Raw genomic sequence first — 25452 nt, 5'->3', positions numbered from 1 at the left:
TAACGCAAGCACCATCCAGCGAATCAACGTCTGCTTTGCCGCCGCCTCCCGCCGGAGCCCGAGCCCAGAGACTGACAAGACCTGGACCTCCAGACCTCTCACCGCCCGATCCACAGTCCCTGAGAAGAGGAGACCCGTGGAGGCACCGAGACACGTGGAGCCAGCCATCTTGAAAAGACCACGACAAGCTGCAAGCGCAACAACCGAGGCTCCCTCCGAGTTGTGCTTTGGGATCTGAGAAGCCCAACATCCGAGCAGCATCTGCACCAAAGGTGAGCCCTCCAGCATCTCCACGATCTGCGTGGGGCCCTTCTGCATTTTGCCACTTGACGCGCCTAACCGGTTACTGGCCCGCTGGCTAGTGGCCATCTTGGCGACAAACTTCAAGAAATACACCGCTGGTCTGGTTGCTCCAGACTGGCCCTTGCTCCCCTCCAAAGGAGCAATCCCTCTGACCTTGCTGGTCAGAACCATCAGCTTACTTCGTTTTCCACAACAATTGCTTTTGCCAAGGCTTGTTTGCTTCGATCAAGTCGCCGACACCGCCGACAGCGAGAGCCTGCGTGGGACAGCTCGTGACTCGACTCCTGGACGTCTTCGACCTTCAGGGACCACGTGGCTGCAGAGACAAGCTACACCTTTCTTCCTGTTTGCACCCGACATCGCCTGGTACCCACCTGGTGCCACGCTGGTCACTGGCTAGTGACTGTGAACACTGTCCCCTCTGCTTACAGGTCTTCAACATCTCCGATCCACTCTTGGATCCACCGCATCTCTTCCGGACCGGCCGCCTGCAGCATCTTTACCCACAGGCCCCATTGAACAGATAGAAGAAACCCGACGCACTTCGACGCCTATGCACCCGCTTCCCGTGGGTGAGGTAAAGCTGGCACTCCGGTGCCCAAGTGTAGAGAATCATCTCTAGTGTCTGTGTTTCCAATCTTAAGTTCCTAGTCCATCCGGAAGATCCTCTTTGCAGTAACTTTGTACTTTTTACGCACCCATTGAAAACCTATGGGAGCTCGCGTGTGACTATTTGCTCTGCACACGCAACCCGTGGACCTCCTGGTCACTAACTGAAGTTAGCTCCTTGTAGGCCCAGCGATTCTAGAGGCCCTAGGCCTCTTCCCTTTTCTGTTCGTGGTACTTATACCACTATTTTAGTATATGGTTTGAGCGGCCACCAGGGCCTATCCATATAAAGTGCAACTTCTGTGTATTCTACTGTAATCTTGTTTGACGATTGGTGCTCCTGTGCTCATAAAGAGACTAGGGGTTACTTTGAGAAATAAATACATATATATTTTGAATATATATCTGTGTGGTGTCCTTTCATTGGTATAAAAGGGGGTTACATTTGGTAAAACAGCCTGCTTAACACGTTTCACGAGTTTAGCCTCAAAGACTGCTTAGCCTACGCTACCACTAGGGCAGCTAGTCCGAAAAGGTTGACTTACAACCACACCATAAGGGTTGCTTGGCATGGTACAAGGTGGTCACTTTAACTAGTGAACATCATATACCAGGCCAACTTCTCACACCCAGCAAATGCAAGAGGTCGGCCGTAGTCTGGAGGTGGTAGACGACTGCCTGGGGCGAGCCCGCCTTCAACAACCAGTCGTCTAGATAGGGGAAGACTGGAATCCCCAATCTGCGCAGATGAGCTGCGACCACCGCCATCACTTTCGTGAACACCTGAGGGGCACTGGAGAGGCCGAAGGAGAGCACGGTAAACTGAAAATGCTCCTGGCCCACCGTGAACCGCAGGTAACGCCGGTGGGCCGGCAGGACGGGGATGTGGAAATAAGCGTCCTGCAAGTCCAACGCTACCATCCAGTCTCCAGGGTCTAGGGCAGCCAGAACCTGAGCTACAGTGAGCATCTTGAACTTCTCCTTCTGGAGGAAGGTGTTGACGCTCCTGAGGTGCAAGATAGGGCGTAGGCCCCTTTGCCCTTCTTGGGAACCAGAAAGTAGTGGGAATAACAACCACGACCTACTTCTGGACCAGGAACGCGCTCGATGGCCCCCTTGGCCAAGAGCCCTGGAGTCCTTAAAGCGCTCCAGCGCACTATCCGCTTTGTCGCCAAAAAGGCGACTGCCATCGAAGGGCATGTCCATGAGGGTGCTCTGGACATCCCCAGAAAAACTCGTGGACCGCAGCCAGCTGTGGCGACGAAGCGCCACCGTGGTCGACAATGCCCTGCCCAGCGAGTCCGTTGTGTCCAGTTCACATCGGATTGCTTGTCGTGCCGCATCCCGCCTCTCGGCAACAGCCTGGGCGAGTCGTGTCCAGGCCTCCTCCGGAAACTGGGTCAGCACGTCCTCCACCGTATCCCACAGGGAGTGGGAGTAACGGTCCAAAAGACACGCGGTGTTGATAGACCGCAACCCCAAACTAAGAGAGGAGAACAGCTTCTTCCCAAACTGTTCTAGCCTTTTGGACTCCTGATCCGGGGAAGCGGACGGGAAGGAGGTCTGGGAGGTAGAGGCCTGGATAACCAGGCTCTCGGGCGTGAGGTGTTGGGACAGAAAACTGGAGTCGCCCGGGGCAGGGCGGTGGCGCCGGGCCACGTTCCGGTCCACAGCAGGAACTGTGGAGGGCTTGGACCAGGTGCTCTTCAGAACGTCAATGAGTGCGTCATTGAACTGCAGCAGGGGCTCCAAGGAGCTTGCTGACGGTTGAAGCACTTCGGTGAGGAGGTTCGTCCTCACGGCCACAGCAGGCAGTTCTAGCCCAAGGGCTTCGGCCGCCTTGCGCAGCACCTTCCTCCGAAGCCACGGTCGGAGGAGAGATGAAGCCAGTTTCGGGGAGGTATCAAGACCACTGGCATCCCCCAGCTCGTCTGCCCAGTCCTGAGATAACTGGCCCTGCCGAGCCAGAGGGTCCTCAGACCCCTTCCAGTCATCACCGTCATCTGATTTCTGGTATACAGGTGGAATGATCGGTGCCGGGCGGAAGATGAAATTGCCACCCATCGCGTCGGGTGTGGCGCCAGACAGCGCCGCTCCGACGCCAGGACCGGACCGAGACTGAACTGGGGAACGGAGTCGTCCGGGGATGGCGCCGGCACCGGAGGAGTCGGCGCACGGCGGAGGGGTCGTGAGGCCTCCCAGTCGAGCCTGTGGGTCCCCAAGGCGCGTCAGCAGGCATCGACGGCAGAGCCAGGTTCCACATGGCCATGAGGAAGGCACTAACCTCCGCCGGAGTCGTGTCAGTCCCAGGGAACGGAGGTTATGAGGACGGACGGGACCCCTGCGGCTCCGACCCGAACCCTCAGCCGAGTTGCGCGACCAGCGAGGGGAGTCAGAAGAGCAATGTCGCTTCTTCGAGTTCTTGCTGTGCTTCGACTTACCAGATTTCGAAGACTTGGATCCCGACGAGCAGTGGTGGCTGCGGCTCCGCGACCGGTCCCTCGACCTCCTCCTCGACCGGGACCTTGAGCGGCACGGAGCCAACTGCCGGTACTGGAGTAGCTTGCGGGACCGCTCCCGCCTAGCTTTCGAAGTCAAGGCCCGGCAGTCGAGGCACGACTCAACGTCGTGGTCGGTTCCAAGACATCAGTCGGTGACAGAAGTTACAAGCCTTAAAGCCAGGCATCCCTACCGGCACCAGAGTCGATGTCGACAAGAATAGAACCAAAAGAGTTCAAAAAAGTTTAGTCAAAAAGTGACTAAATGGGTATGCTCTTCCCGGATCGGCGCTTACTGGCGCAGAAAAAAGAAGAACTGATGTCAGCGCGTGAGGGCAGCGTCTAAGTACTCCGACGACGTCATCCCGACGATCACGACGCCGACGACGGATGCGGAGCCGCAGACGACGCCTAGCGACGCGCAAGGGTATTGCAGATGAAAAACCTTTCCGGATCCAGGCTGACGCCTGGGGATATTCTAAGGTGAGGAATTTAGCTAACGTGTTTCTTTCAGATTGCCGTCGCATCGCCGGAGAAGCGTGTCGCCACCGTGAGGGTTGCCGTCGCATCACCGGAGAAGCGTGTCGCAGGGGCTGTTGCGGCTCCAAAGTACAGAGTTCGCCGCATGGCTGCCAGGGCGTGCACGCATCATCTTAACATCATCGCATCAAGGGCGCCATCTTATTGCATCGCACTGGATTGTCGCATCGAGGTGCCATCTTGCCGGGTCGCAACCGGGCTGCAGTCCGAGAATCTACACATCACCTCCTCTCCGGTAAGGATCAAGATGCATCCCCTACTCTGTGCAAGCATTGAGGCGCAACGCATCATCTCCCCCGAAGCCAGGAACCGACGCATCTCCAACGCTGCGAGCCTTTTGGTAATTTTGCGTTACGCATCCAGGTACTTTTGTGAGAACTTTGTCGCATTTACCATCAACTTGAACTAAGTTAATTCTACCATCTTTAAGTTAATTTTGAGTACAGTATTGTGGATTTTTATCGTTTGTGGTCTTGTGTTAAGTCTATATAAAGAATACTTATTTTTATAAAACCTGTGTGGTGTCCCTCTGTAGTGTTTTCACTGCATTACTGTATGTGTTCACAAATGCTTAACACACCGCCTCTGAGATAAGCCTGTCTGCTCGTGCCAAGCTACTAAGGGGGTGAGCAGGGGTTATCCAGTAGTGTAATCCCCTTTCCCTGACTTAGAAGCAAGGGTCCCTATTAGGTCAAAGGTACCTACCTCTGCCAACTAGCGACCCCCAGTTCTAAAATTCATTTACTAGGTTTCGCCTGAACAGCGCTTGTGCAATCTATTGCATTAAATATATCTTAAAAAGGACCTTCACTTCTTATCGGTCTTCGTGCTTGACGAACAAGTTACTTACCTTCGGTAACAATAGATCTGTAAGAGACATAGATTAGTTAGAGATTCCTTACCTTGTGAATTACCCCCAGGCGTCAGACTGGATCCGGAGAATTTTTTCATCAGCAGTACCCCTGCGCGTCGGAAGGTGGCGTTGGTTGGCTCGGAGTTCATCGTTGGCGTCGTGGTCGCCGGGATGACGTTGCGGCAGCTACTTAGACGCCGCCCTCGCGCGCTGAAGTCAGGTCTGTACACGACTTTCCACGCCAGAAGCGCAGAGCCATGCAAGACACTGACCACTGGTGCACAAAAACTAGGGACCTGAAAGCAAATCCTTAACCCTAGAAGTCAGTTCGCAGAATGGGAAGGATGGGTGGGGCGGTAAGGATTCCTTACCTTGTGAATAGATACCCCAGCAATACCAACCCCGGGAGGAGGGTCTGCGAACCAAGTTCACACCAGAAAGTCCTGGAGAACAGAACGGCCAAAGAAGCTGTCTCTCCGAACTTGGCTGTCCAGGCAGTAGTGTTCCGTGAACGTGTGCAGAGATGCCCACATCACTACCTGACAGATGTCGTTAAGGGGGACTCCCCGTCCTAAAGCAGTGGTAGCTGCCGTCGCCCAGGTGGAAGGGGCACGTAGCCCCACCGGAGGCTCTTTCTTTGCCAAGGAATAGCAAGCTTTGATACACAAAACAACCCATCTAGAGTTGGTCCGCTTGTGTTCGGTCCGACATTTTTAGCGCCCACGTAGATATCAAAGAGCTGGTCATCCACCCGGAATTGTTTTGTGCGATCCAGGTAAAAGGAAAGAGCACGTTTTGGATCCCGCCTGTGGAGCCTCTCTTCCTCCTTAGAAGAATGCGGAGGCAGAAAGAAGGTGGGTAAAGTGATGGTTTGGTAATGTGGAAAGAAATAACCACCTTGGGAAGAAAGGATGGACGAGTTCGAAGGACAATCTTGTCTGGATGAACAGCCAGAAAAGGAGGTTTTGAAGAAAGAGCTTGGAAGTCTGAGGGGACAGATATGAAGCGTCTCAAAGGAAGCACACATAAGGTAAGTAAGAACCAAGTTCAAGTCCCACTGATGCATTACGAAGGAAACAGGAGGAAAAAGGTGAGTAATGTCCTTAAGAAAGCGATTGACAACAGGGGACTTGAAAAGAGAAGGCTGATCAGGAAGCCTAAGAAAGGCTGAAATGGCCAAGAGGTTGCCCTTAATAGGGCACAGAGTAGAGCCCTGCTGGCCCAAAGAAAGAAGGAACAACAGAACCTCTGAAAGAGGGGCAGAAAGGGGATCCACAGCCTTTGTTGCGCACCATGCCTCAAATGTGGTCCATCTACAGGCATATACCGTCTTAGTGGAAAGATGCCTGGCTGCCAAGATAACATCACAGACTTCGGGAGGCAGGTCAAAAGCCGTCAACTGCCGCCGCTCAATCTCCACGCAAGGAGGTGGAGGTTGGGCGGGTTTGGGTGGAGGATCGTCCCCTGCTGCTTCACAGAAGATCTTCCTGAAAAGGTAGTCTGATCGGAGGATCGATGGCCATGTGTAGCAGCGTGGGATACCAGACTCTTCGTGCCCAATCCGGAGTCACCAGAATGACTTGGGCCCGGTCGCGCTTATCTTCTTCAGCACACTGGGCAGAAGTGGTATAGGTGGAAAGGCGTATATTAGACCGCGACTCCACAGATGTGAGAGCAGCAGTAAGACACTCTTTCTACCTCCTCATTTGTTTAAGGATGTTCTCCATATCCCTGGCTTTTTTAGGTCTCGCCTGACCCAACGCATGCGCTGGTCTGGCGAGACTTATTGAGAGGGCTCAAAAAAGTGCTAACAGGCCAGCCTAGAGCTACAGTGCATGTGTGCGGGCGCGCGCGCCGCGCTTTACCGCGATTACTTTCACTTCCGCGGCCGCATGGCCGCTTTGATGTTTGATCGTGATCACTTTCGCGGCCGCACGGCCGCTTGGTATAGCTAATAGGTCTCGCTTTTGGGACCTTATAAGTATTTAGTTATGCAACTGTTGCATGGCTAAATACTTATAAGGTCCCAAAGGCGAGACCTATTGGCTATGCCAATGCTTGTTTAACCTTATCAACTGGACCCCTGAATAAAACTAGGTTCCGGGTACTGTGAGGATAATTTTAACTCACTTCTCCAGGCCCACACACTCGCATGCACAACTGCGGCGTCTCCTTAAAAGGAGCTACGATAAAGAGCCCTCTCGTGGGGCTCGTGGATGACTTCAGCGCCACCACCACAAGGAGCAACGCCCAATGATGAAGTATGACAATCGCTAGGGTGTGTGAGGGCACCAAGTCTAAAAGGAGGAATTCCCCCACCTACTCAAGAACCCAACTTGAATGAGAAAACACCCTTACACACACACCTTTTTCAACCACAATAGGTAGTCTTGTTCTCCCTTCTTTAGGAACAGCTACCCCTCAGTGAGTATATCCCCTGATGCTGTGCCCACTGGAACTTCAGGTCCCACTGCAGAGACCGCATATGCCATCAGGCATGATACACCAGTAGGATGCAGGAGACCATCAGACCTAGCAGCCGCAGAGTCACCCTGACCGAAACCCGTCCCGAGGCTGAAAGATCGGAATCATAGCCCGAATATCCCAGACTCGCTGCTCGGGAGGATAGACCCGAAACTGCGTCGTGTCCAGAACCGCTTCGATGAAAAGGAGCTTCTGAGACGGAGTGAGGTGTGACTTCGGCACGTTGACAGAAAACCCCAGCGAATGCACGGGTTTGGCCTTAGTCTGGAGGTGGAAGACGATAACCTGGGGCCAGCACGCCTTCGAAAGCCAGTCGTCGAGATAGGGGAAGACTGGAACCCCTGATCTGCACAGATGAGCTGCGACCACCGCCATCACTTTCGTGAACACCCGAGGGGCACTGGTAAGGCCAAAGGGGAGCACGGTAAAATGAAAGTGCTCGTGGCCTACCGTGAACCGCAAGTAGCGCCTGTGGGCCGGCAGGACGGGGGATGTGAAAGTAAGCGTCCTGCAAGTCCCACGCTACCATCCAGTCTCTAGGGTCGAGAGCAGAAACGATGTGAGCTAGCGTCACCATTTTGAACTTCTCCTTCCGGAGGAAGCGGTTGACGTCCCCGAGATCCAAGATAGGACGCAGGCCTTTGTCCTTCTTGCGCACCAGAAAGTAGTGGGAATAGCAACCATGACTTACTTTTTTTATTGATTTTTCAAGATAGCAGTAATAGGTACATACAATAATCTTGTCATTGTCATTGCATGTTACAACATAGCATTGTTCTTTGACATGCATGGTTTAATTCCCCTTCTATCAGAACAAACCCCCTCCCCCTCTTGAGTTGCACTTAAGTGAATGTATGCTGAGCTCTACATTCTGTCGGGTTGGTACAGGATGTAGTTGCGATTCATCGTGTGGCATGGTGGCTATCGTCGCTACCCTAGCTATTCATGCCTCTTTCTCCCGCCCTCTCCGGCGTCGCCGGCAGTGGGGAGCTCGCCTCGCTGTCATCTTGTTCACCCGTTGTCAGTTCGGTCAGCAAATTTTCCCACGCCCTGGCTCTATCTATGTGACCAATCCCTTGGCTCGCTTCCCTGAGGAGCAGTCTGCCCCTGCCCATTTTTCCAGCTAAGCTCTCCAGGAAGCAATCCGTGGTCCCCCCGGTGCCTTCCAGTTCCTAGCTATCTCTTTTTTTTTTTGCCAGGACATAGGCTAGGTCCTGGAACTTTCCCATCACCTTATTTTTGCCTGTATGTGGACACTATCCCAAGAGGAAGTGTTCTGGGGTGCGCAGGAACACTTCATCGATGAGAACACCTACCACCTGCCTTATCTCCTCTCAGAAAAATTGCAGTGTGGGACAACTCCAGAACATATGGATTATGTGTGCTCCCTCTCCCCGCAGTGCAGGCATACAGCCGTCTCCGTCCCAAAGAATCTCCTAATGCGGGAAGGAGTGAGGTATGCTCTATGTAGAAGTTGATTAGCTTAAAGCGCGTGTTTCGGGACACTTTCAAGGTTCGTTCCAGGATCTTGTCCCACTCCATCTCTGGGATCTGTTGCCCAATATCCTCTTGCCACTGTAATCGCAGGCACTCTAGTGGTTGTTGCATGTTCCGTCTGATTGCCTCGTAGAGGCTGGAAACTCTCTTAATCCTCCCCGCCGAGAGCGCAACATATCGGCATCCTGCTAGTGCTCGCAGTTCTGTCCTTGCCACTCCCCAGTGTTGCCTGATCCTTCTAGTAAGGGCCCCATGCTTCAGGAAATAGCCTGCAGGTAGGTCATATTTCAAAGGGAGGAAATGTAGTCTTGGTATAAATCCCCCATCACTTCCAGGCCTGCCCCCACCCAGTACTCCAACCCCGTCCAGTGCTCTCCCTGTGGCAGACCACTGAGAGTCGTAATGGGCAGGTCCGGGGAGTAGGGGATTTTGGCTCCCACCCGTCTCAAGTATCTCGCCCAGCATGGTAGCACCACTTTAGTTTACATTGTGTCCTCTGACCCGTTCCTATGCACCCTCAATAAGATCCTCGTCAGATCCGGGGCGTCCGGCGCATACAGATACTGCTCCCTCTCCGGGTTGCGCTCCGCCCCCAACCATTTAATCAGCCAGTACAGCTGGGCGCTAAATAATACCCTTCAAAGTCTGGGGCCGCCAATCTACCCTCTGTCGCAGGGTGCTGCAACGTGGCTAATGCTACTTGTCTGCGTCCCGCTCCCTAGATTAATGCCGTGCTTAGTGAGTCGAGATCTTTAAAAATTGCCCTCGGGAAGGGTCCGAAATAATACAGCAGTCGAGGGAGTGCTACCATCTTTAAGACCGCTACTCGCCCGGCCACCGATAATGGCAGCGTTCCCCAAAAAGTCCATTGCAGATTTTACAGATCGTATCACTCTGCCCACATTACTCTCAAACAGGTCCGTCGGGCTATGGCATATTTTGACTCCGAGGTATGGCAGAAAGTTGGGTTCCCACTTCAGATTCTCTAGGTCAGGAGGTGTGTGGTTATTGGGCTCCACCACGACCTACTTCTGGGGCAGGAACTCGCTTGATGGCTCCCTTGGCCAAGAGAGCTGTAACTTCCTGTTAGAGAAGGGCCAGATGATCCTCAGACATGCGATGGTAATGAGGTGGCATGGCTGGAGGGGTAGTCTTGAAGGGAAGGGAGTAGCACATTCAGACCATCTGCAAAAACCACCTGTCCGATGTGATGGTGCACCAGTGGGGAAGGTGATAGGGAATCCTGCCGCCCACTGGCGATCGGAGGCCCTGAAAGGTCGGACTAGGAGGGTTTGGAGGCTGCTGCAGAGGGGGCTGTGAGAGACTGCCCGCACACTGGCCCCCAGACCCATGGCGGTGGTTGCCACGTCCCCGGCAGCACAGGGGCTGAACAGCTTGTGCCAGCCTATGGCTCTGGGCGGAACGTGGTGGGGGCACCCTTTCCGTAGCCACAAAAGGGGCAAAAGGCAGACTGTGCAGGGCGGGTGATGGAGGCCCAAGGACTGGGCCGAAGGCCAAGAGTCTTTAAAGCACTCTAGCGCGTGGTCTGCCTGTGAGAAGTTGGCCTGATACATGATGTCACTAGTTCTAGTGTACACCTTGTATCAGTCCAAACAACCCTTATGGTGATTGGTTGTAAAGTCAACCTTATAGACCAGCTATCCTAGTGGTAGCATGGACAAGAGCAGTCTTAGGCTAAACTCTGTATGGCATGTGAAGCCACCTGTTATACCATTTGCAATCCCTTGAATACCAAATGAAAGGACACCACAACAGATATATTATAAAAATAGAATGAATTTATTCTAGTCAAAATACCCTCAGCACTCTTTATGAGCTTCGAGGTAAGTACAACACAGTCTCATTTAAGCATACATAAGTCACACAGGTAAGTAATACAGTTAGGCCCTAGGGGCCACGCAAACCATATACTAAGTAAGTGGTATAAGAACCACTGTCACGAACACAGGTTAGGCCTAGGCCTAGGGAATCGCTGGGGCTACACTATCCTATCAGTTGCTAGGCAGGGGGAGGCCCACGGGATTCAGGTGCAGAGTGGAAACACTCACGCGTAATGCGTTAAAGTCGATAGAAATAGTAGTATTTAGAAATTAAGAGTTTTAGGACACTACGGAAGGAACTAGGAGTTAGAGACTTGGAAACTAGACACTTGGATAGTCAATACCCTTGTGAGCACCGGAGTACTCAAGTTACCTAGCCCACGGGCTGCGGGTGCATAGGTGTGAACTTGCGTCGGGTTTCGTTGTCGACTCCTATGGATGCCTGAAGAAAGTTGCTGACAGGCAGTCAGTGAAGAGTGTCCGGTGGATTCCAAGGATGGAATCAGGAAGGAGGATACCTGCAAGCAGAGGGGACAGAGTCTAGGTCACCAGCCAGGAGCTGGGAAGTAACCAGTGAGGAACCAGGCGATGTCGTGAAGATGCAGGTGAAGAGGTGAAGCTTGTCGCCGCAGCCACGGGTACTAGGAGGCGTCGAGGAGGACCAGAACCAGGAGTCGAGCTGTCCCACGAGGGCTCTTGCTGTCGGCGGCGTCGATGTCGAGCTGGGACACAACAAGCCTTGGCAAGCGCAACCCACGCAGAATGAAGGATTCGCTTCTGTTGCAGACCAGGAAGGTCTGAGGTGCTTCTCTTTTTCAGGGAAGCAAGGGCCAGTCTGGAGGAGCCAAACCAGCGGTGGAAAGTTCAAGGTTCGTCGTCACAAAGGCTACTAGCCAACGGGCAAGCAACCGGACAGACGTGTCGAGCAGGAAAATGCAGAAGGGCCCCACGCAGAACTCGTGGAGTGTGGGGGGCTGATCTTCGGTGCAGATGGTGCTCGGGGTTGGGGCTTCTCAATCCCCAGAGCACAACTTCGAGGATGCCTCAGAAGCTGCGCTGGAAGCAAGTCGCCAATTTTCCCAGGTAGCCGGTCCCACGTCTCTCATCGCCTCCACGGATCTCAGCTTTGCTGTGGATGTGGATCAGGGTCAGAGAAGGCTGGAAGTCAAGGCGCTGATCGGGCTCTGCAGTCGGTTCCTCATAGAACGTTGAGCAAAGCAAACGGCAGGTCGCTTGGTGGTGCCTGTTTGCACAGGGTGGTCACTCCTTGGCCACAAGGGAGATTCTACAGTCTTCTTCCGTAGTCGAATGTCGAAGGTCCAGAGTTTCTGTTCAAGTTCAGTTTACCAGGATAATCCAAAATCCTAGGGACTCAGCTCCCACTCTTATACTAATCTGGGGGGCTGGGTTACCTGCTAGGTCCCTCCTATGGGTGGGACCAGGGAGGGGGGTGGTTACACCCCCTTGCCTTTGTCCAGTTTCGCGCCAGGACTGGGGCTGGAGTGCCCCAGCACCGGTTTGAACTGGACTATGCATGGGACACCTTGTGTGCCCCAGGCAGTGTCTCGTTTCATTCATCCCTCCCTGCCCCAATACACTAAGGCCTGTCTAGGGTGGTGCTAGCACCTCCCAAGGCAGGAAACCTATTGTCCAAGCCTCCCTCGCTGGAAGGTCTCCCAGCAGCAGGAGGTCAGACTTGTGTCTGTGGCAGCAGCGTCCATTTTGTGACGCTGGGGCTCTGGTTTAACTTTAACCGGGTAGTAGGTCTTCAACATGTCTTCTCCCTCTAGAAGGGAGGAATACTATCCTCACCGCCAGAAATGGTGTGGGGGTAGTATTCCAAAGTGTTAGACACCTTACACGACATATTTTGATAAAGCCAAACCATAGTTACCATAACCGCGAGGATTATAAGGCACTTTAAGAGTATATGGTAGGCGATATCATAGAACAGCTATAAGGACATGGTTCCGAAAGCTGCAGACAGGCTCAGCTCATGCTAGAGCACCATCTCACATGTTACCAAGCACTCTGCCTTCAGGATTGTTAGGGCCTGCCATGAGAGTGACTGACAGGTTACCCATGTGTCTATATATAAGGTAGGTATAGGAATACTACACCTAAGCAAGGGGTGATGACACGACCTTGCCCCAGCTGAGTGCTCAGCCAGTTGTGTCATAATGGAAGGCCAGCCAGGGGTGGCATAATACATGCTGCAGCCCCTGGTAGGTCTAGGGTACACCTATGCCCTGGGTACCTAAGATACACTGTACAGGGTCCAAAAAGGTGATCCTTACCAATTGGGTTATGCACCTAAAGTGCATAGTGAATTTAGAGAGAGAACAGCTGGGCTGTGGGTCTGATTAGCAGGCCCACAGCCACATCCAAGTCGAAAATCAGTGAAGCAAAAGCAAAAAGTGGGGGTGAACATAGAAAGCAGACCCTACTCTCCTACACTGCCTTGTCGCCGAACAGGCGATGGCCATCAAAGGGCATGTCCATAAGGGTAGCTTGGACATCCCCTGAAAAACCAGTCAACCTCAGCCAGGTGTTGCGTTGAAGGGCTACCGACATGGAAATCGTCCTACCTAGCGAGTCAGCGTTGTCAAGTCCACAGCGGATGGGAAACTTGGCTGCGTCTCTCCCCTCAGCAACTGCACAGCAGAGTACGGCCCGGGCCTCCTCTGGGCACTGGGGCAGCACCTGCGCCACAAATATTCCACACAGAGTGGGTGTAACGGTCCAATAGACATGTGGTGTTTATCGACCGCAGTCCCAAGCTGGAGGAAGAAAACATCTTCCCAAGGTGGTCCAGCTTTTTGTATTCCCTATCAGGTGGTGCGTTAGGGACTGCGCCTTTGGACATGGAGGCTTGGACCACCAAGCTCTCAGGGGTGGGGTGTTGAGGGAGGAAAGTGGGGTCACCCGAGGCCGGGCGGTGGCGTCGGGCAGTCATCCTATCTACAGCAGCAAGGGCTCCGAAGAACTCGCTGTCAGTTGAAGCACCTCTGTCAGGAGGTTAGCCCTGACCGCCACGGTAGAGAGCTCAAAGTTGAGAGCCTCGGCCGCCCTACGCAATACCACTGCATAAGATGATCTCTCCTCCATAGCCACAGTAGGAGGAGACACCATGCCATGGTCTGGTGAGGTATCCAGACCACTGGCATCCCCCAGTTCCTCTCTCCAGTCCGGTTTGTAACCCAACTAGTCAGTCACAGGGTCTCCAGACCCCTCCCATTCCTCCTCACGCTCCTCTGCTTGCCAATCCAGCCTAAAAGAACTAGGGTAGAACAGGGGCACAAAAGTACCCATAGGTGCCAAATTCGATAGATGCCGGTCCTGCTCCGTGTCTACGTCGGGGTAGAGGTTGGAGTCGACATCAGCTGTGGACATGACCGGTGTAGGCTGCGGACGTGGTGCCGGCACCAGGTGAGGCGTAGTCAGGTCGACCGGCACCGATCCGGATCCAGGCCTGGATCCAAGGGGAAGCCGCCGGTGCCGAAAGCCCAGGGCCTCCAGCTGTGTCCGCGGGCCCGAAGGTGCGCCAGCGGAGTGGGGCTGCCCAAAGATGGCATGCATCGCTTCATAAAAAACCCCGAAGCTGGGCAGGGGTCGCACTGGGTCCCGGGAAGGGAGGGAAACCCGGAGTCGACCCAGCGGGCTCCACACGCGGAGCCGCGGGAGGGGCACCACCAGTATCCCTCGTCGCGTTGACCGACGGATGGAGAGAAGTCGAAGAGCGGTGATGCTTCTTCAACTTCTTCTTGTGCTTTGACTTACCCGAGGAGTGCGAAGACTTGGAAGAAGATCGGTGGTGGCTCCACGACCGGTCTCTCGACCTCCCACGCGACCAGTACCTTAGCGGCGCGGAGTGGACTGCCGGGTCTCGAGAAGCTTTCGGGACCGCTCCCGCAAAGACTTCGGGTTCATGGTCCGGCAGTCGAAACATCACTTGGAGTCATGGTTGTGTTCCAGACAGGACAGGCACACGCGGTGCGGATCCGTCACCGACATCAACCATCAGCAGGAACTGCAAGCCTTCAAGCCGGGCATCCCTGTTGTGCACCAGGAGTTGAAGACTCAAAAACGACGTCGACAAAAGTCGACAAAAAGTCAGTCAAAAAGTGACTGGAGGTACCGCTCTCTCCGGATCTTCGCTGGCTGGCGCGGAAAAAGAAAGAACTGACGTCACCCTGCGAGGGCGGCGTCTAAGTAGCTGCCGCCAACGACAGACGCGGAGCCGACCAACGGCACCTTCCGACGCGCAGGGGTACTGCTGACGAAAAAATTCTCCAGGTCTGGGGGTACTTCATAAGGTAAGGAATCTATAACTAATTGTCTCTTTCAGATACTTAACTTTTCCTCGTTTCTATTGGTAGAAGGTGTTCTATTTCCTGTTCTTCCGTGTGTGTTTCTCTTATCACTTTCCCATCAGCAAAATACTGTGTTCATCTGCTTTGGTGGAACTTCTTTTATGCTTCTCAAGCAACGATCGGGAAAACAAAATAAAAACAAGAGCTACACCCTAGCTTTAAAGTTATGACTAATGAGCAGATGAGTACCGTGGGCTCAGCGTGCTGTGCTGGTCTCAGTGGAGACATTGTGAATCCAGTTCTGGCACAGCACTCATCAGTTCCCCTGGGGCAACGGGCACTCTGCCTTTGTTGCTGAGAGGCCGGCGCTTGCAGAGACCCGCTGCGGCCATATCAAAGGTATAGAGTATGCAGGATGAGCGAGCTGCGCCCCTCGCAGCTGTGTGCCTTGCTTCTCTTGTTTAATCATGTGGTTACGACAACAATTCTGTACTTACTTTAATTTAGTTGAAGTAAGTCCAGTGACTTCATTGATGTGTTTGATTACATTACCAAGACGTGGTTTCTAGTATTCTGGAGAGTTGCCTTGAAGCCTGCCTTGGTAGGGCGGGTGGGAGCCCGGCCATTAGGTGCTTTTTCTGGGAAGACTTACAGTCGAAGCTGCCGCCAGGACAGTACATGCTGTTTTACCCAGAGGGACTCTGGCTACTTACCCTAGGCCACGGATCTAGCACACCATACACTTTATTTATTATCGGTCAACCGGGGCCCTCCACCTCCCAGAACGTGTTTTCATTTTTAGGTCTCGCCTACGCAGCGCTTCATAGGAAAGAGACCTTAAGCCATCCGTTCCCTTTTTCACCCAAAAACGTGCACACGTTCCATTGCCTTCAATCGCAACACGTGCACGTTGGCAATTCCCTTTCGGGAGCGAGCTGCTGGCACCATATGTTAGCAATTATCGCGGCGCCAGCCGCTCGCTCCCGCAAGGGATTCGCGCAGGCCCCCTCCTCTCTCCCCTCGCTGCCGCACGAGGAGCCCGGCCTTTTATTGCCTTGTAACAGTCTGAAATAAAAGTCACATCAAAAGTTAGATGCAAAACTGCTCTAGCCGACAAATACAAGGTGTGCCCATAAAGCAGCGCTGGGAGGAAGGGACGTTTATTCCCTTTTCTGCACAGCTTTTATGCAGAGGTTGGATGAACCCCAGGAATACTTAGTCTCCAAGTAGATTTGTTTACAGGAAAGGAGGCATCACTGTGCTGCACACCCCGCCTGCAGGGATGGGATGGCGGGTGCAGGCGTGGGTCGGCCTGGACGCTGGCTCAGAGTGAACGGCGGCCTGGCTCTTGGTTGGCTGCTTGTTACAAAGGGCAGTCCAAAGACGTGGTTTGTGCAAGCCTGAGGTGGATGGTGTGGAGTGTGGTTGTGCAGTGCTGCAGTCAGTGGCGCAGCACCCCAGGATGGCGTCCATCACCTGATGGAGCTGCATCTCCGATTTATTCATTCTTTTACCAGCAATTTTATGTAGAGCAAACCAAATATAACGACTGACACTCGGGTTACACGCGTCAATAATCAACGGACGGAAAAGTGAACTAAACAGTTATCGATTTTAAATAGATGCACCCATTCCCCCAGAAAGCACCACGGTTCTCTAAATGTTTCCTTACTATTTTGGCTAAATATAGACCCGCAGCTACCCGAGAGCGTCCAGCCACCTCACTAGGCCTTTGTTAAATTCTGAATCGCTGCTACACGTGCACGCTGTGAAAGACACACTAACAGTTACCTCTTGGCAGATCAAGCCTTTGCTCCCTTCTGATACTTTTGTTCAGTTGACGAATCTTTGGTGTTGCTGGGTGTGAAGGGAGGGCTGGGGGTACGCACCAGGCGGCAGAGCATTGCCTTCCACGCCGCCCGCTTTATTGCCGAGGTGAACAGGTTGTGTCCATTCCCGTCACCGCGTGGATTTCGCCTTCAGTCGAGGCAGCGGTACCTGGCCTATGAACCACCCTGGCAGCAAGGGGTACGTCTGTGCCCAAGGGCAAGGGGCCACTGTGCCTCAGCTGTCCATAACTGCTCCGGGCCTGTTCGGTTGCGTTCCCTGGTTCTGTAAACCTCTTCCCTTGGATTGGCCACTTCACTGGTTGTTTTCCAGAAGGATATCTTGGTAATATAACCAGTTTGTGAAATGTGTTTTGATTTGAGAGGATGAACCGAAAGAGGAGTACTAGATTTTTGTCTGGGTTGTATGCTTTTAGGCAGGCAACGTTTTCTGGTGTGGACAGGGTTTTAAAGTTTAAACTTCATAGTACGACTTGCCTAGACTGTATATTATTATCAGCATTTCTTTTTATCCATTATATAAAGCACAACATGAACTACAAGGCAATGTAAATGAGCAATACATAAATAATGGCTGTGTTTGATTACATTAGAGGGTACCAAGTTCTGTTAAAGCTATGATGAAGATTGCCAACAGAGAGATCCAGTCTTGAGATCTGGGGACTGCCAAGGCACAGCTTTCTTTAGGCACAAGATTGGCAGAGCTTTCATATTTTATCGTTTATTTCTAGCGCCGTTACATACTTTACAAGTTTATTACAATTAAAAGAAAACTAGGAATAGAAACGCTCTCTTTCAGCTATTACATATCGCAGAACGCACACAAGTTCCCGACCAGGTTTCACAGCGTCTAACTACATACAAACACAGATCACCCACCAAATGAATACTGACACAGACCTACAAACACACACTATTGGCTCCCTCCACAAGGTCACCGGGTGAGGAGCCGATATCACACAGTGGCAGGGAAGATGAGTTGGAAACCAATGGACAGAGTGGATTTACAGATCGGCTTTGGAGGCCTTGACAAGCCGATGTCGGGTGGGAAAACACTGAGGACATGAACAAAGGTCCCAGCAATGGAGAGCTCGTAGGTGTGAGGGCTCAGAAGTGCCTCTTGGGTACTTGTAAGTATGAGGGCCCGCCCCCTCCTCATACAGTGAAGTATTTTGTTTTTAAGTTGGCAGGTCAACCCTAAATGCATGCACACACATACAGTAAGAGAGCTGGCTGCACAAACTCAGCAACTGTCCCCCACACACAGACAGCATAAATGACTATATACATGCATTCACAAACAGACACACAACCAGACTGCACACACAGCAAATGTGCACCGTACAGACAGCAACTATATACTATGATTGCACATGCAGACAACACACATACACAATACACAAACAAAAGGGGACTGTGTTCAAAAAGCGACTGTACTGCAAGTCAATACACCTCCTGAATGCATGCACCTATACAGAAACATATCCTTTAGTCCCAATGGGCAGTCGCAGGCAGCAATCAGTGCTGCTGGGCGTGGGGGACAAGTGTACTTGCGTGTCTGTCCGTCCCCAGGGCAACTCTAAGGTGCCACCACGGAGAGCCAGCTTCTATCTGGTTGTAGTGCTCCTCCTTTATGTCCATCAGGAATAAACATCAATGGTTCGCCATGGCTGGCTGTTTGATGGCAGCATCATTTAGAGGTGCAATGGCAAAGAGGCTTGGTCTCGCCTTTGTGGAAGAAAGAAGGAAAGAAAGAAAGAAAGAGGGAAAGAAAGAAAACCTTTGATATGGCCACCTGCATAAAGTGAATTTGTAGGCGTGCACTCCTCAAAATGAAGAGGGTGCTATTTTTTTCTTTTTGGTGCAGCAATCTGAGTTAGAGTGGTAAATAAAAAGATAGTAAAACCTGCAAAAGCATAACAAAAAAGAAGGGGGAAGGAAAATGGGTAGGGGGCGAGTGCCAAAGCAACACAGAAGAGCACACAAAAGCAACGGGGGTGGAGAGTGTGAAAAACAACAGCGGGCAGGAGCAAAAGCAACACAACGTTGGATGAAAGCAACACAAAGGGCACAGGTGGGCAGAAGCATAAGGTTGAGTGTAAGGGGGTGAGTAGAAGCAGTCAGGCAAAGGAGAGGAAGAGAGTGCAGGGGAAGAGAAGGCTCAAAAAACGCCCACTCAAATGGACTGCTCCACACAAGAAACAAGCATTGGCATAGCCAATAGGTCTCGCCTTTGGGGCCTTATAAGTATTTAGTTATGCAGCACAATATCCTTCCTGCAACAGCATCATTTGTTGCATGGCTAAACACTTATAAGGTCCCAAAGGCGAGACCTATTGGCTATGCCAATGCTTGTTGTAAATACAGATGCCATCACAGGTGCACCGCTGCCATTAAAGACCTGTGAGCCCACCTGTGCTTCATCTGAGATGGAACTCAGTGGCTTTCATCAGCAGCCAGCCTGTGCAGGACTACAGGCCAGTCCAGCGGCGTAGGAGACACAATTCTCTCAAACACTGAAACAATTCTCTCTAGCTCTCACCACCTCTACCGAAGGTTATCTTGGGCCTAATCACAGACCCAGATTTTAAAATCACAAGTAAACAATACTGTGAAATCCACGCTTGAGGCATGGGCCAGGTTGATAAGCAAATGGACTATATTATCAGTTAAAAAAAGAATGATCTTGTTTAAGCTGGCAGTGCTTTTCAGGGTGTGTGGGATACGACGGGGAAATTAACCTGTTTTCAGGGTAAACTCTTTTTGTAAAGTGCGCACTACTCTCGGTTACCAGGCAGTTCTTAATGTCAATTTCCGCGATTCTGAGCTACTCTGGAAACCCACTCACAACCGTGCCAGCGGTAGACAGAGCAGTGCAGAGCCATGCATGCCCAACTCCACGCATACGTCTGCCAGCTCTCAGCCCTGAAACGGTTGAACCCATCTCATTTGACAGGCTTCTGAAAGGTTTCATTGCGAAAGGGAAACAGTGAGTAAAAGCCAGCCAAGCCTCTCTGCTCCACAGCTATATATAACATGCTCTCTGTAATTTGGGGGATGCAAGAAGCCTGCCAGAAGAAAACGCCTGTCCTCCCAGCTCCAGAGGTTTCCCTTCAGACCACAATGAACAGGCTCCTTGGCTGCGTGACACCCTTTGCTCGATCTGTGCATTAGTAATATGGATTGGAATGGAATGGAATGGAAAATAAATTTGTATAGCGCAGCTATCTTGGCGCTTGGAGCCAACCTAGGTGGAACATGTTGGCTAACTGATGTCGTTCGAAGGGTCCTGTACACTTTATACTAGGGCTTTACAGGCGGTGTCTGTAAGGGCGAAAACCCAGGTCTTCAGGGCTTTCCTAAAGAGCCTTTCTGTTGAGATTTGCCGAAGCTGTGATGGGAGTTTGTTCCACGCCCTGGAACCAATGACAACCAGGGATTTCCCACCCTTATTGGTGAGCCTGAATTTAGTGGTCACTAGTAGGTTTTGATTGGAGGACCTTAGGCTACGCGCAGGCAGATAGCGTCTGAAGCCATTCGACAGATACCTGGGCCCCTGTAAGTGAAAGGCTCTGAAAGTGATAACCAGGATTTTGAATAAGATACGCTTATGTATTGGTAACCAATGAAGGGCATTGAGTGCAGAAGAAGCGGATGACTTCCTAGGCCATCCAAGGACCAGGCGGGCGGTTGCGTGCTGGACCATCTGCAGTCTGTGGAGCACGGATTTACTTGCTCCTGCATACAGGCTATTGCAGTAGTCCAGTCTAGATGTTATGAGTGCAACCGCTACCGTTTTTCTTGCTGGAAGGGGGAGGAGGTCAAAAAACTCTGAGGGTTCTGATGATGTGAAAACAGGTGCCGGCCACGACCACTGCTTGTTGCTTAAATGACAGAGCGTCATCAAACTTAATGCCTAAGTTACGGGCAGAGGTAATGGTGTTTGGGGGAGCTTCAGCATCTTCAGGCCACCACTGTTTGGGCGAGAACAGATTTTGAGGACCGAAAGGTAAGATTTCGGTTTTCCCCGAATTACATTTGAGGTGGTTGCACTTCATCCACTCGAAAGTAGCAGTGAGGCAGTTTTTGAGGTTTTCTTCAGCTCCAGGCAGCTCTCTGTCCAGCACCAGGATGAGCTGTGTATCATCAGCGTATGATATTGTGCTGAACTGATAGGCGGAAATAAGCTCAATCAGGGGGACCATGTATAGATTGAAAAGTACAGGGCTCAGACTAGAGCCCTGAGGGACCCCAGCGCTGATATATTTTTCCTCAGAGCTGAAATCCCCTAGTACAGTGACTTGACGTCTTTGGCCACGAAATTTTTTGAACCATGTCAGCACTACCTCTCTTATCCCTGAGTTAAATAGACGGTCAATCAGAATAGTGTGCGAGACCGTGTCGAAGGCCGCCGACAGATCAAGTAGGATCAGGACGGCCTTCTTCCCTTGGTCCATGGCCGTTTGCAGGGTCTCTGCCCTGAATAGAAGGGCGGATTTGGTTGAGTGTCTGGCCCTGAAGCCAGATAGGTTGGCATGCAGGATGTTATTTTCTTCCAGAAATTTTGTGAGTTGTTTGTTGACAAATGCTTCAGTAAGTTTAAACAGAGGGAGCAGCGAAATGGGACGTAGGTTGGAGAGGATATTCGGATCAGACAGGGGTTTCTTTTGGAGGGGCTTGACGGCTGCTAGTTTCCATTCGCTAGGGATTTCAGCCGAGGAGAGTGAGGAATTGATAATGCTGTTGATGATGGGGTTCACCTCGTTAACCAAGGCTTGTAGGAACGAAGGGGGGCAGGGGTCGAAAGGAGATCTGGATTTACTCAATAGAATGGCCTGATGAGACTCCTCTACGGAGATGGGGTCAAATGCGTTAAAGCAGGCCATATTGGTGTTTTCCTTGATTGACTCCCTCCTTTCAGTTTCTGAGGCGGTCAGTATCGGTTTTGGAAAGTCTTTGACGATGTCTAGGATTTTCTTCTCAAAGTAGTTGGCAATGGAGTTACAGAGGGGCAAGGATGGTGGGATTTTCTGTGAGAGGGCGCTGGGGTTGGTGAAACTATTTACGATCTTAAAGATTTCTTTCTGTCCATTATCAGAAGAGGAAATCGCCTCTAGGTAATAGGCTTTTTTTGCCAGCTTAATTGTAGCATGGTACTGCCTCCGGGCTGCTTTATAGACGTTACAATCGTTGGCCTCATAATTTCTACGCCACCTTCGTTCCAACGTTCTAACTTCGCCTAATTCCACTTTTAACGCTAGTGAGAACCATGGGGCACTCTTTTTATTTTTCATACCGCGTGAATTGTTTTTTGAGCTCGTTGGATCTGAGGGCTTGCTAAGTGACATGATCCATTCACAGAACAACTGGTTGTCTGTCGAGGTGTGGCCAGTTAGTGTGAGTTTGCTCTCTATTGCTTTCCCTAAGATCTGGCTGGGTAAGTGATTTTTTCCAGTCAGGTTTGGAACTCCTGGTTATTTTCCTAGTGGTTTTCCTTGGAGCATTGTTACCCAGTGACAGGTCAAATGGGACAAATTTATGATCTGACCAGGTTTGGATGCTAGGGGGTTTGATCGTCAGAGCGTCTGAGTTGGAGCAAATACAGTCTAGTATGTGGCCTGCAGTATGAGTAGGTTCCTGCGTCATCAGTTTAAGGCCGAGGACGCTGATTATGTCCATGAAACAGGCTACCCCTGGTCCTTCCAGGGAGTCTAGATGGAGATTGAGATCTCCAAGCAGCATAAAGTGAGCAAATCTGAGCGTGAGCTCGCTCAGAACATCACCAATGCTTTCCAGGAAATCTTTGGGTTGGCCCGGGGGACGGTACACCAGGGCATCGGAGAACGTAAAAGAATCATGGATATTTAAAGAAGAATGCCATGGCCTCTGCACCCTTGATATCTGGTAGCTCATACGTGGTACATTTCATGGTGTCACGATAGATAATGGCCAGCCCTCCTCCCCGTTTCTTCTGCCTAACCAGATGTTGAATTAAGAATCCTTGCGGGAGGGCCACTGCTATATCCGGATTGCACCAGGCCTTTAGCCAGGTTTCTGTGCTAAGGAGCCAATCTAAATCCCCCTCCATGATCAGGTCATGGATGTGTAGAGCATTCTTGGACAGAGACCTAGCGTTAATGAGCCCCCCTTGTAGGACAATAGGCCGCGGTTTTTCATTGGGTGCTGGCTCTGGGGCAAATGTAGCTTTACAGTGCTGACAGCCGACTGGGCCTACCCATGTGTCAGGGTTCAGAGCATTGTGACAATGTATAGAGTGACTATTGGGAGAAAGCATGAATTCCCTGGAAATACCTGGATCTATATTTTGGGGAGTGGTATGCCTGGCCCCTGGTGCCTCCCTTGCGCTGACGGGCGCAGACGGGCAGGACTCATGCACGACTCCGGCGCGACCGCTGCTTGCGTCCGCTGCGCGGAGGCATGCCCTTCCTCTTTTATGCTGTCCACTGGGAAGCGTCTGACGCTTTCCCGAACCTAAGATGGCCGCCGCGGTTTAGATCTCGCCCGGGAATGGAGAAATGTCCTCAGCGCCTGAGTCGGCTGGGACGGACACGGTAAGTGTGAGAATACGAGGGTGGGGAGGTGCTGAGACCGCGCTGAGAGGTCCAAGCAGAGCGGTTGGATAACAAAGTGTGAAGTGCAAATTTAAAAGGCTTAGTGAGTCAAGCCGATGGTTACACACAGCCTTAAGATACAAGTATATTTGTATCAAGCTGATCGCTACAACAATTTGTAAAATAACGCTTAGTAGATCAAGCTGGTCGAGCTAAGTAGGCAAAGCAGTTTTAAAATACAAGTAACATAACATTTTTACAAAGTAGCACAGCAACCTCCCGGCTTCCGCCTCAGGAGGGATTCGAACACACAGTGTGACTGAATTAAACTGAGGTTAACTCTTCCACACTGTGTTGCGGCTCTTTGAAAGGGAAGTTCCCTCTTACTGCTTCAGGTGTGATGTTTCCTTTTTAGATCAGTGTTTTTATTTCTTTTTTCGCATGAGCTATGTATGAATTATTATCTATATCGATGTCATTCAAAGTATCACGGCTAGAAATGGTCACCACTTTTATGTGATTTACAGTACGAACTATGTGTTTATTTACCCATCTCAGTGGTACTAGTTGTATCGACCTCAGAAGGGAGAGAGACTGAGCTGTCTGTTATGTATTCGAACCAAGCGACCTTTATCTTAGATGTGGATTTCTAAGATTGATCAGCAAGGTCTTTTGATTGCTAGAAGGGAACCTTAGGGCAGGAGCTTGGATTCTTATAGCAATAGGAGCAATTATATGGGTTGCCACCCCTCTGCCACCATACATAGTACTACCCCATTTAACTGATCTCCCCACTTTATATTACCACCAGTAACAGCACAATATATTCCTTTTCTTAAAAAAGAAGTCAATACACTTGAACGGAGTTTCAGTAACTTATATTGCACAACTAGTCACCAAGCTACAACTTACAACAAAGAACAGCTTATTATTATTAACGTAGGCGAAACCTAAAGCACTTACCAATGCTTGTTTAAACTACTGCAGTTTAGAGCTCAGCTCCTGAAACAGGTAAAAAAGGGTACGATAGCACACAGTAGCCAAGATACAATTTCAACTTTAACATGAATTGTCAAACTGAGGCCTACGTTTACTATGGCTAACTTAACATGAACAACCTTTAACAATGGTCAACTATAATGTGAGCCTCACTTGCTATTGTCAAATGTAACATGACAAACACACTCAGATGTAAGTAAGATATCTAAAGCAAGCCTGCTCTGAAGAACCCTGGCCCTAATAGCCACAAGTTAGGAGCTAAGAGCAAACAAAGCTCCTCCAGTATTTGAGGCCAAACGGGCGACCAATGTAGATAGCTTTATGATCTTCAAGTCATTCAAAACTTCTCCTACAGAAAGAATTAAAGCGCCAAAGATATCACCAATTTGTGAAGTACTATGCTTGTGTTATTGCATGAAGCACCTCTCCCTTATCATCCATTTTATGTACAGGATACACCTTGGGAAACACTACAACTAAATACCAGCTGCCAATCTAATTTGCAAGAAGCCAAAAGAACAAGTTACTTACCTTCGGTAACGCTTTTTCTGGTGGATACAGTATCTGCCTGTGGATTCCTCACCTTGTGAATATCCCCTGCGCCAGCAACATTCGGAAACTTTTGTAGCAGTCCACGCCGATGGGGTCGACGACGACGTCACAGAGACACGGCTCCGCTCGCGACTCCGCTGACGTCACCGGCTCCATAAGAAGACCTCGTCGGCGTGATGACGTCAGTTCCGCCCCTTTTTTCCGTGCCTTCGAGGCACACGGACGGACTGACAGCAATATATATACACAGTATACACAGTACACAATATGCATATCAACACACCCAGTGTGAAAAATAAATAACGAAGCACAAGAAATAACATAATGCCTTTGACAGTGATAAACACATTTGAAACCCATCAATAGAATTACAGGCATAGAAATACCGGTATAGAAGGATGGACAACGGGGAGGCGGGTGGGTCAGTGAGGAATCCACAGGCAGATACTGTATCCACCAGAAAAAGCGTTACCGAAGGTAAGTAACTTGTTCTTCTGATGGATACATCTGCCAGTGGATTCCTCACCTTGTGAATAGATTCCAC

The 25452-nt window shown here is 51.1% G+C and overlaps 1 protein-coding gene across 5 annotated transcripts in view; it reads right to left on the bottom strand.

The window, feature by feature from the left end:
* Positions 1–25452, bottom strand: part of TTC13 (tetratricopeptide repeat domain 13) — a 1316170-nt gene that overhangs the window by 20028 nt on the left and 1270690 nt on the right. The window contains exon 22 of one of the 5 annotated variants that reach the window (XM_085612049.1): positions 24321–24359. The exons of the other annotated variants lie outside the window; for them this stretch is intronic. Within the exon in view, the coding sequence (XP_085468175.1) occupies positions 24336–24359 (24 nt within the window). The 3' untranslated portion in view covers positions 24321–24335. The remainder of the gene's footprint in view (positions 1–24320; positions 24360–25452) is intronic. 5 annotated transcript variants of the gene reach the window in all.

This window comes from Triturus cristatus, chromosome 6, assembly GCF_964204655.1.
Source record: "Triturus cristatus chromosome 6, aTriCri1.1, whole genome shotgun sequence".
NCBI classification, from domain to species: domain Eukaryota; kingdom Metazoa; phylum Chordata; class Amphibia; order Caudata; family Salamandridae; genus Triturus; species Triturus cristatus.
The sequence above is the reverse complement of the archived record's forward strand: the minus strand, read 5'-3'. Positions and strand labels throughout refer to the sequence as shown.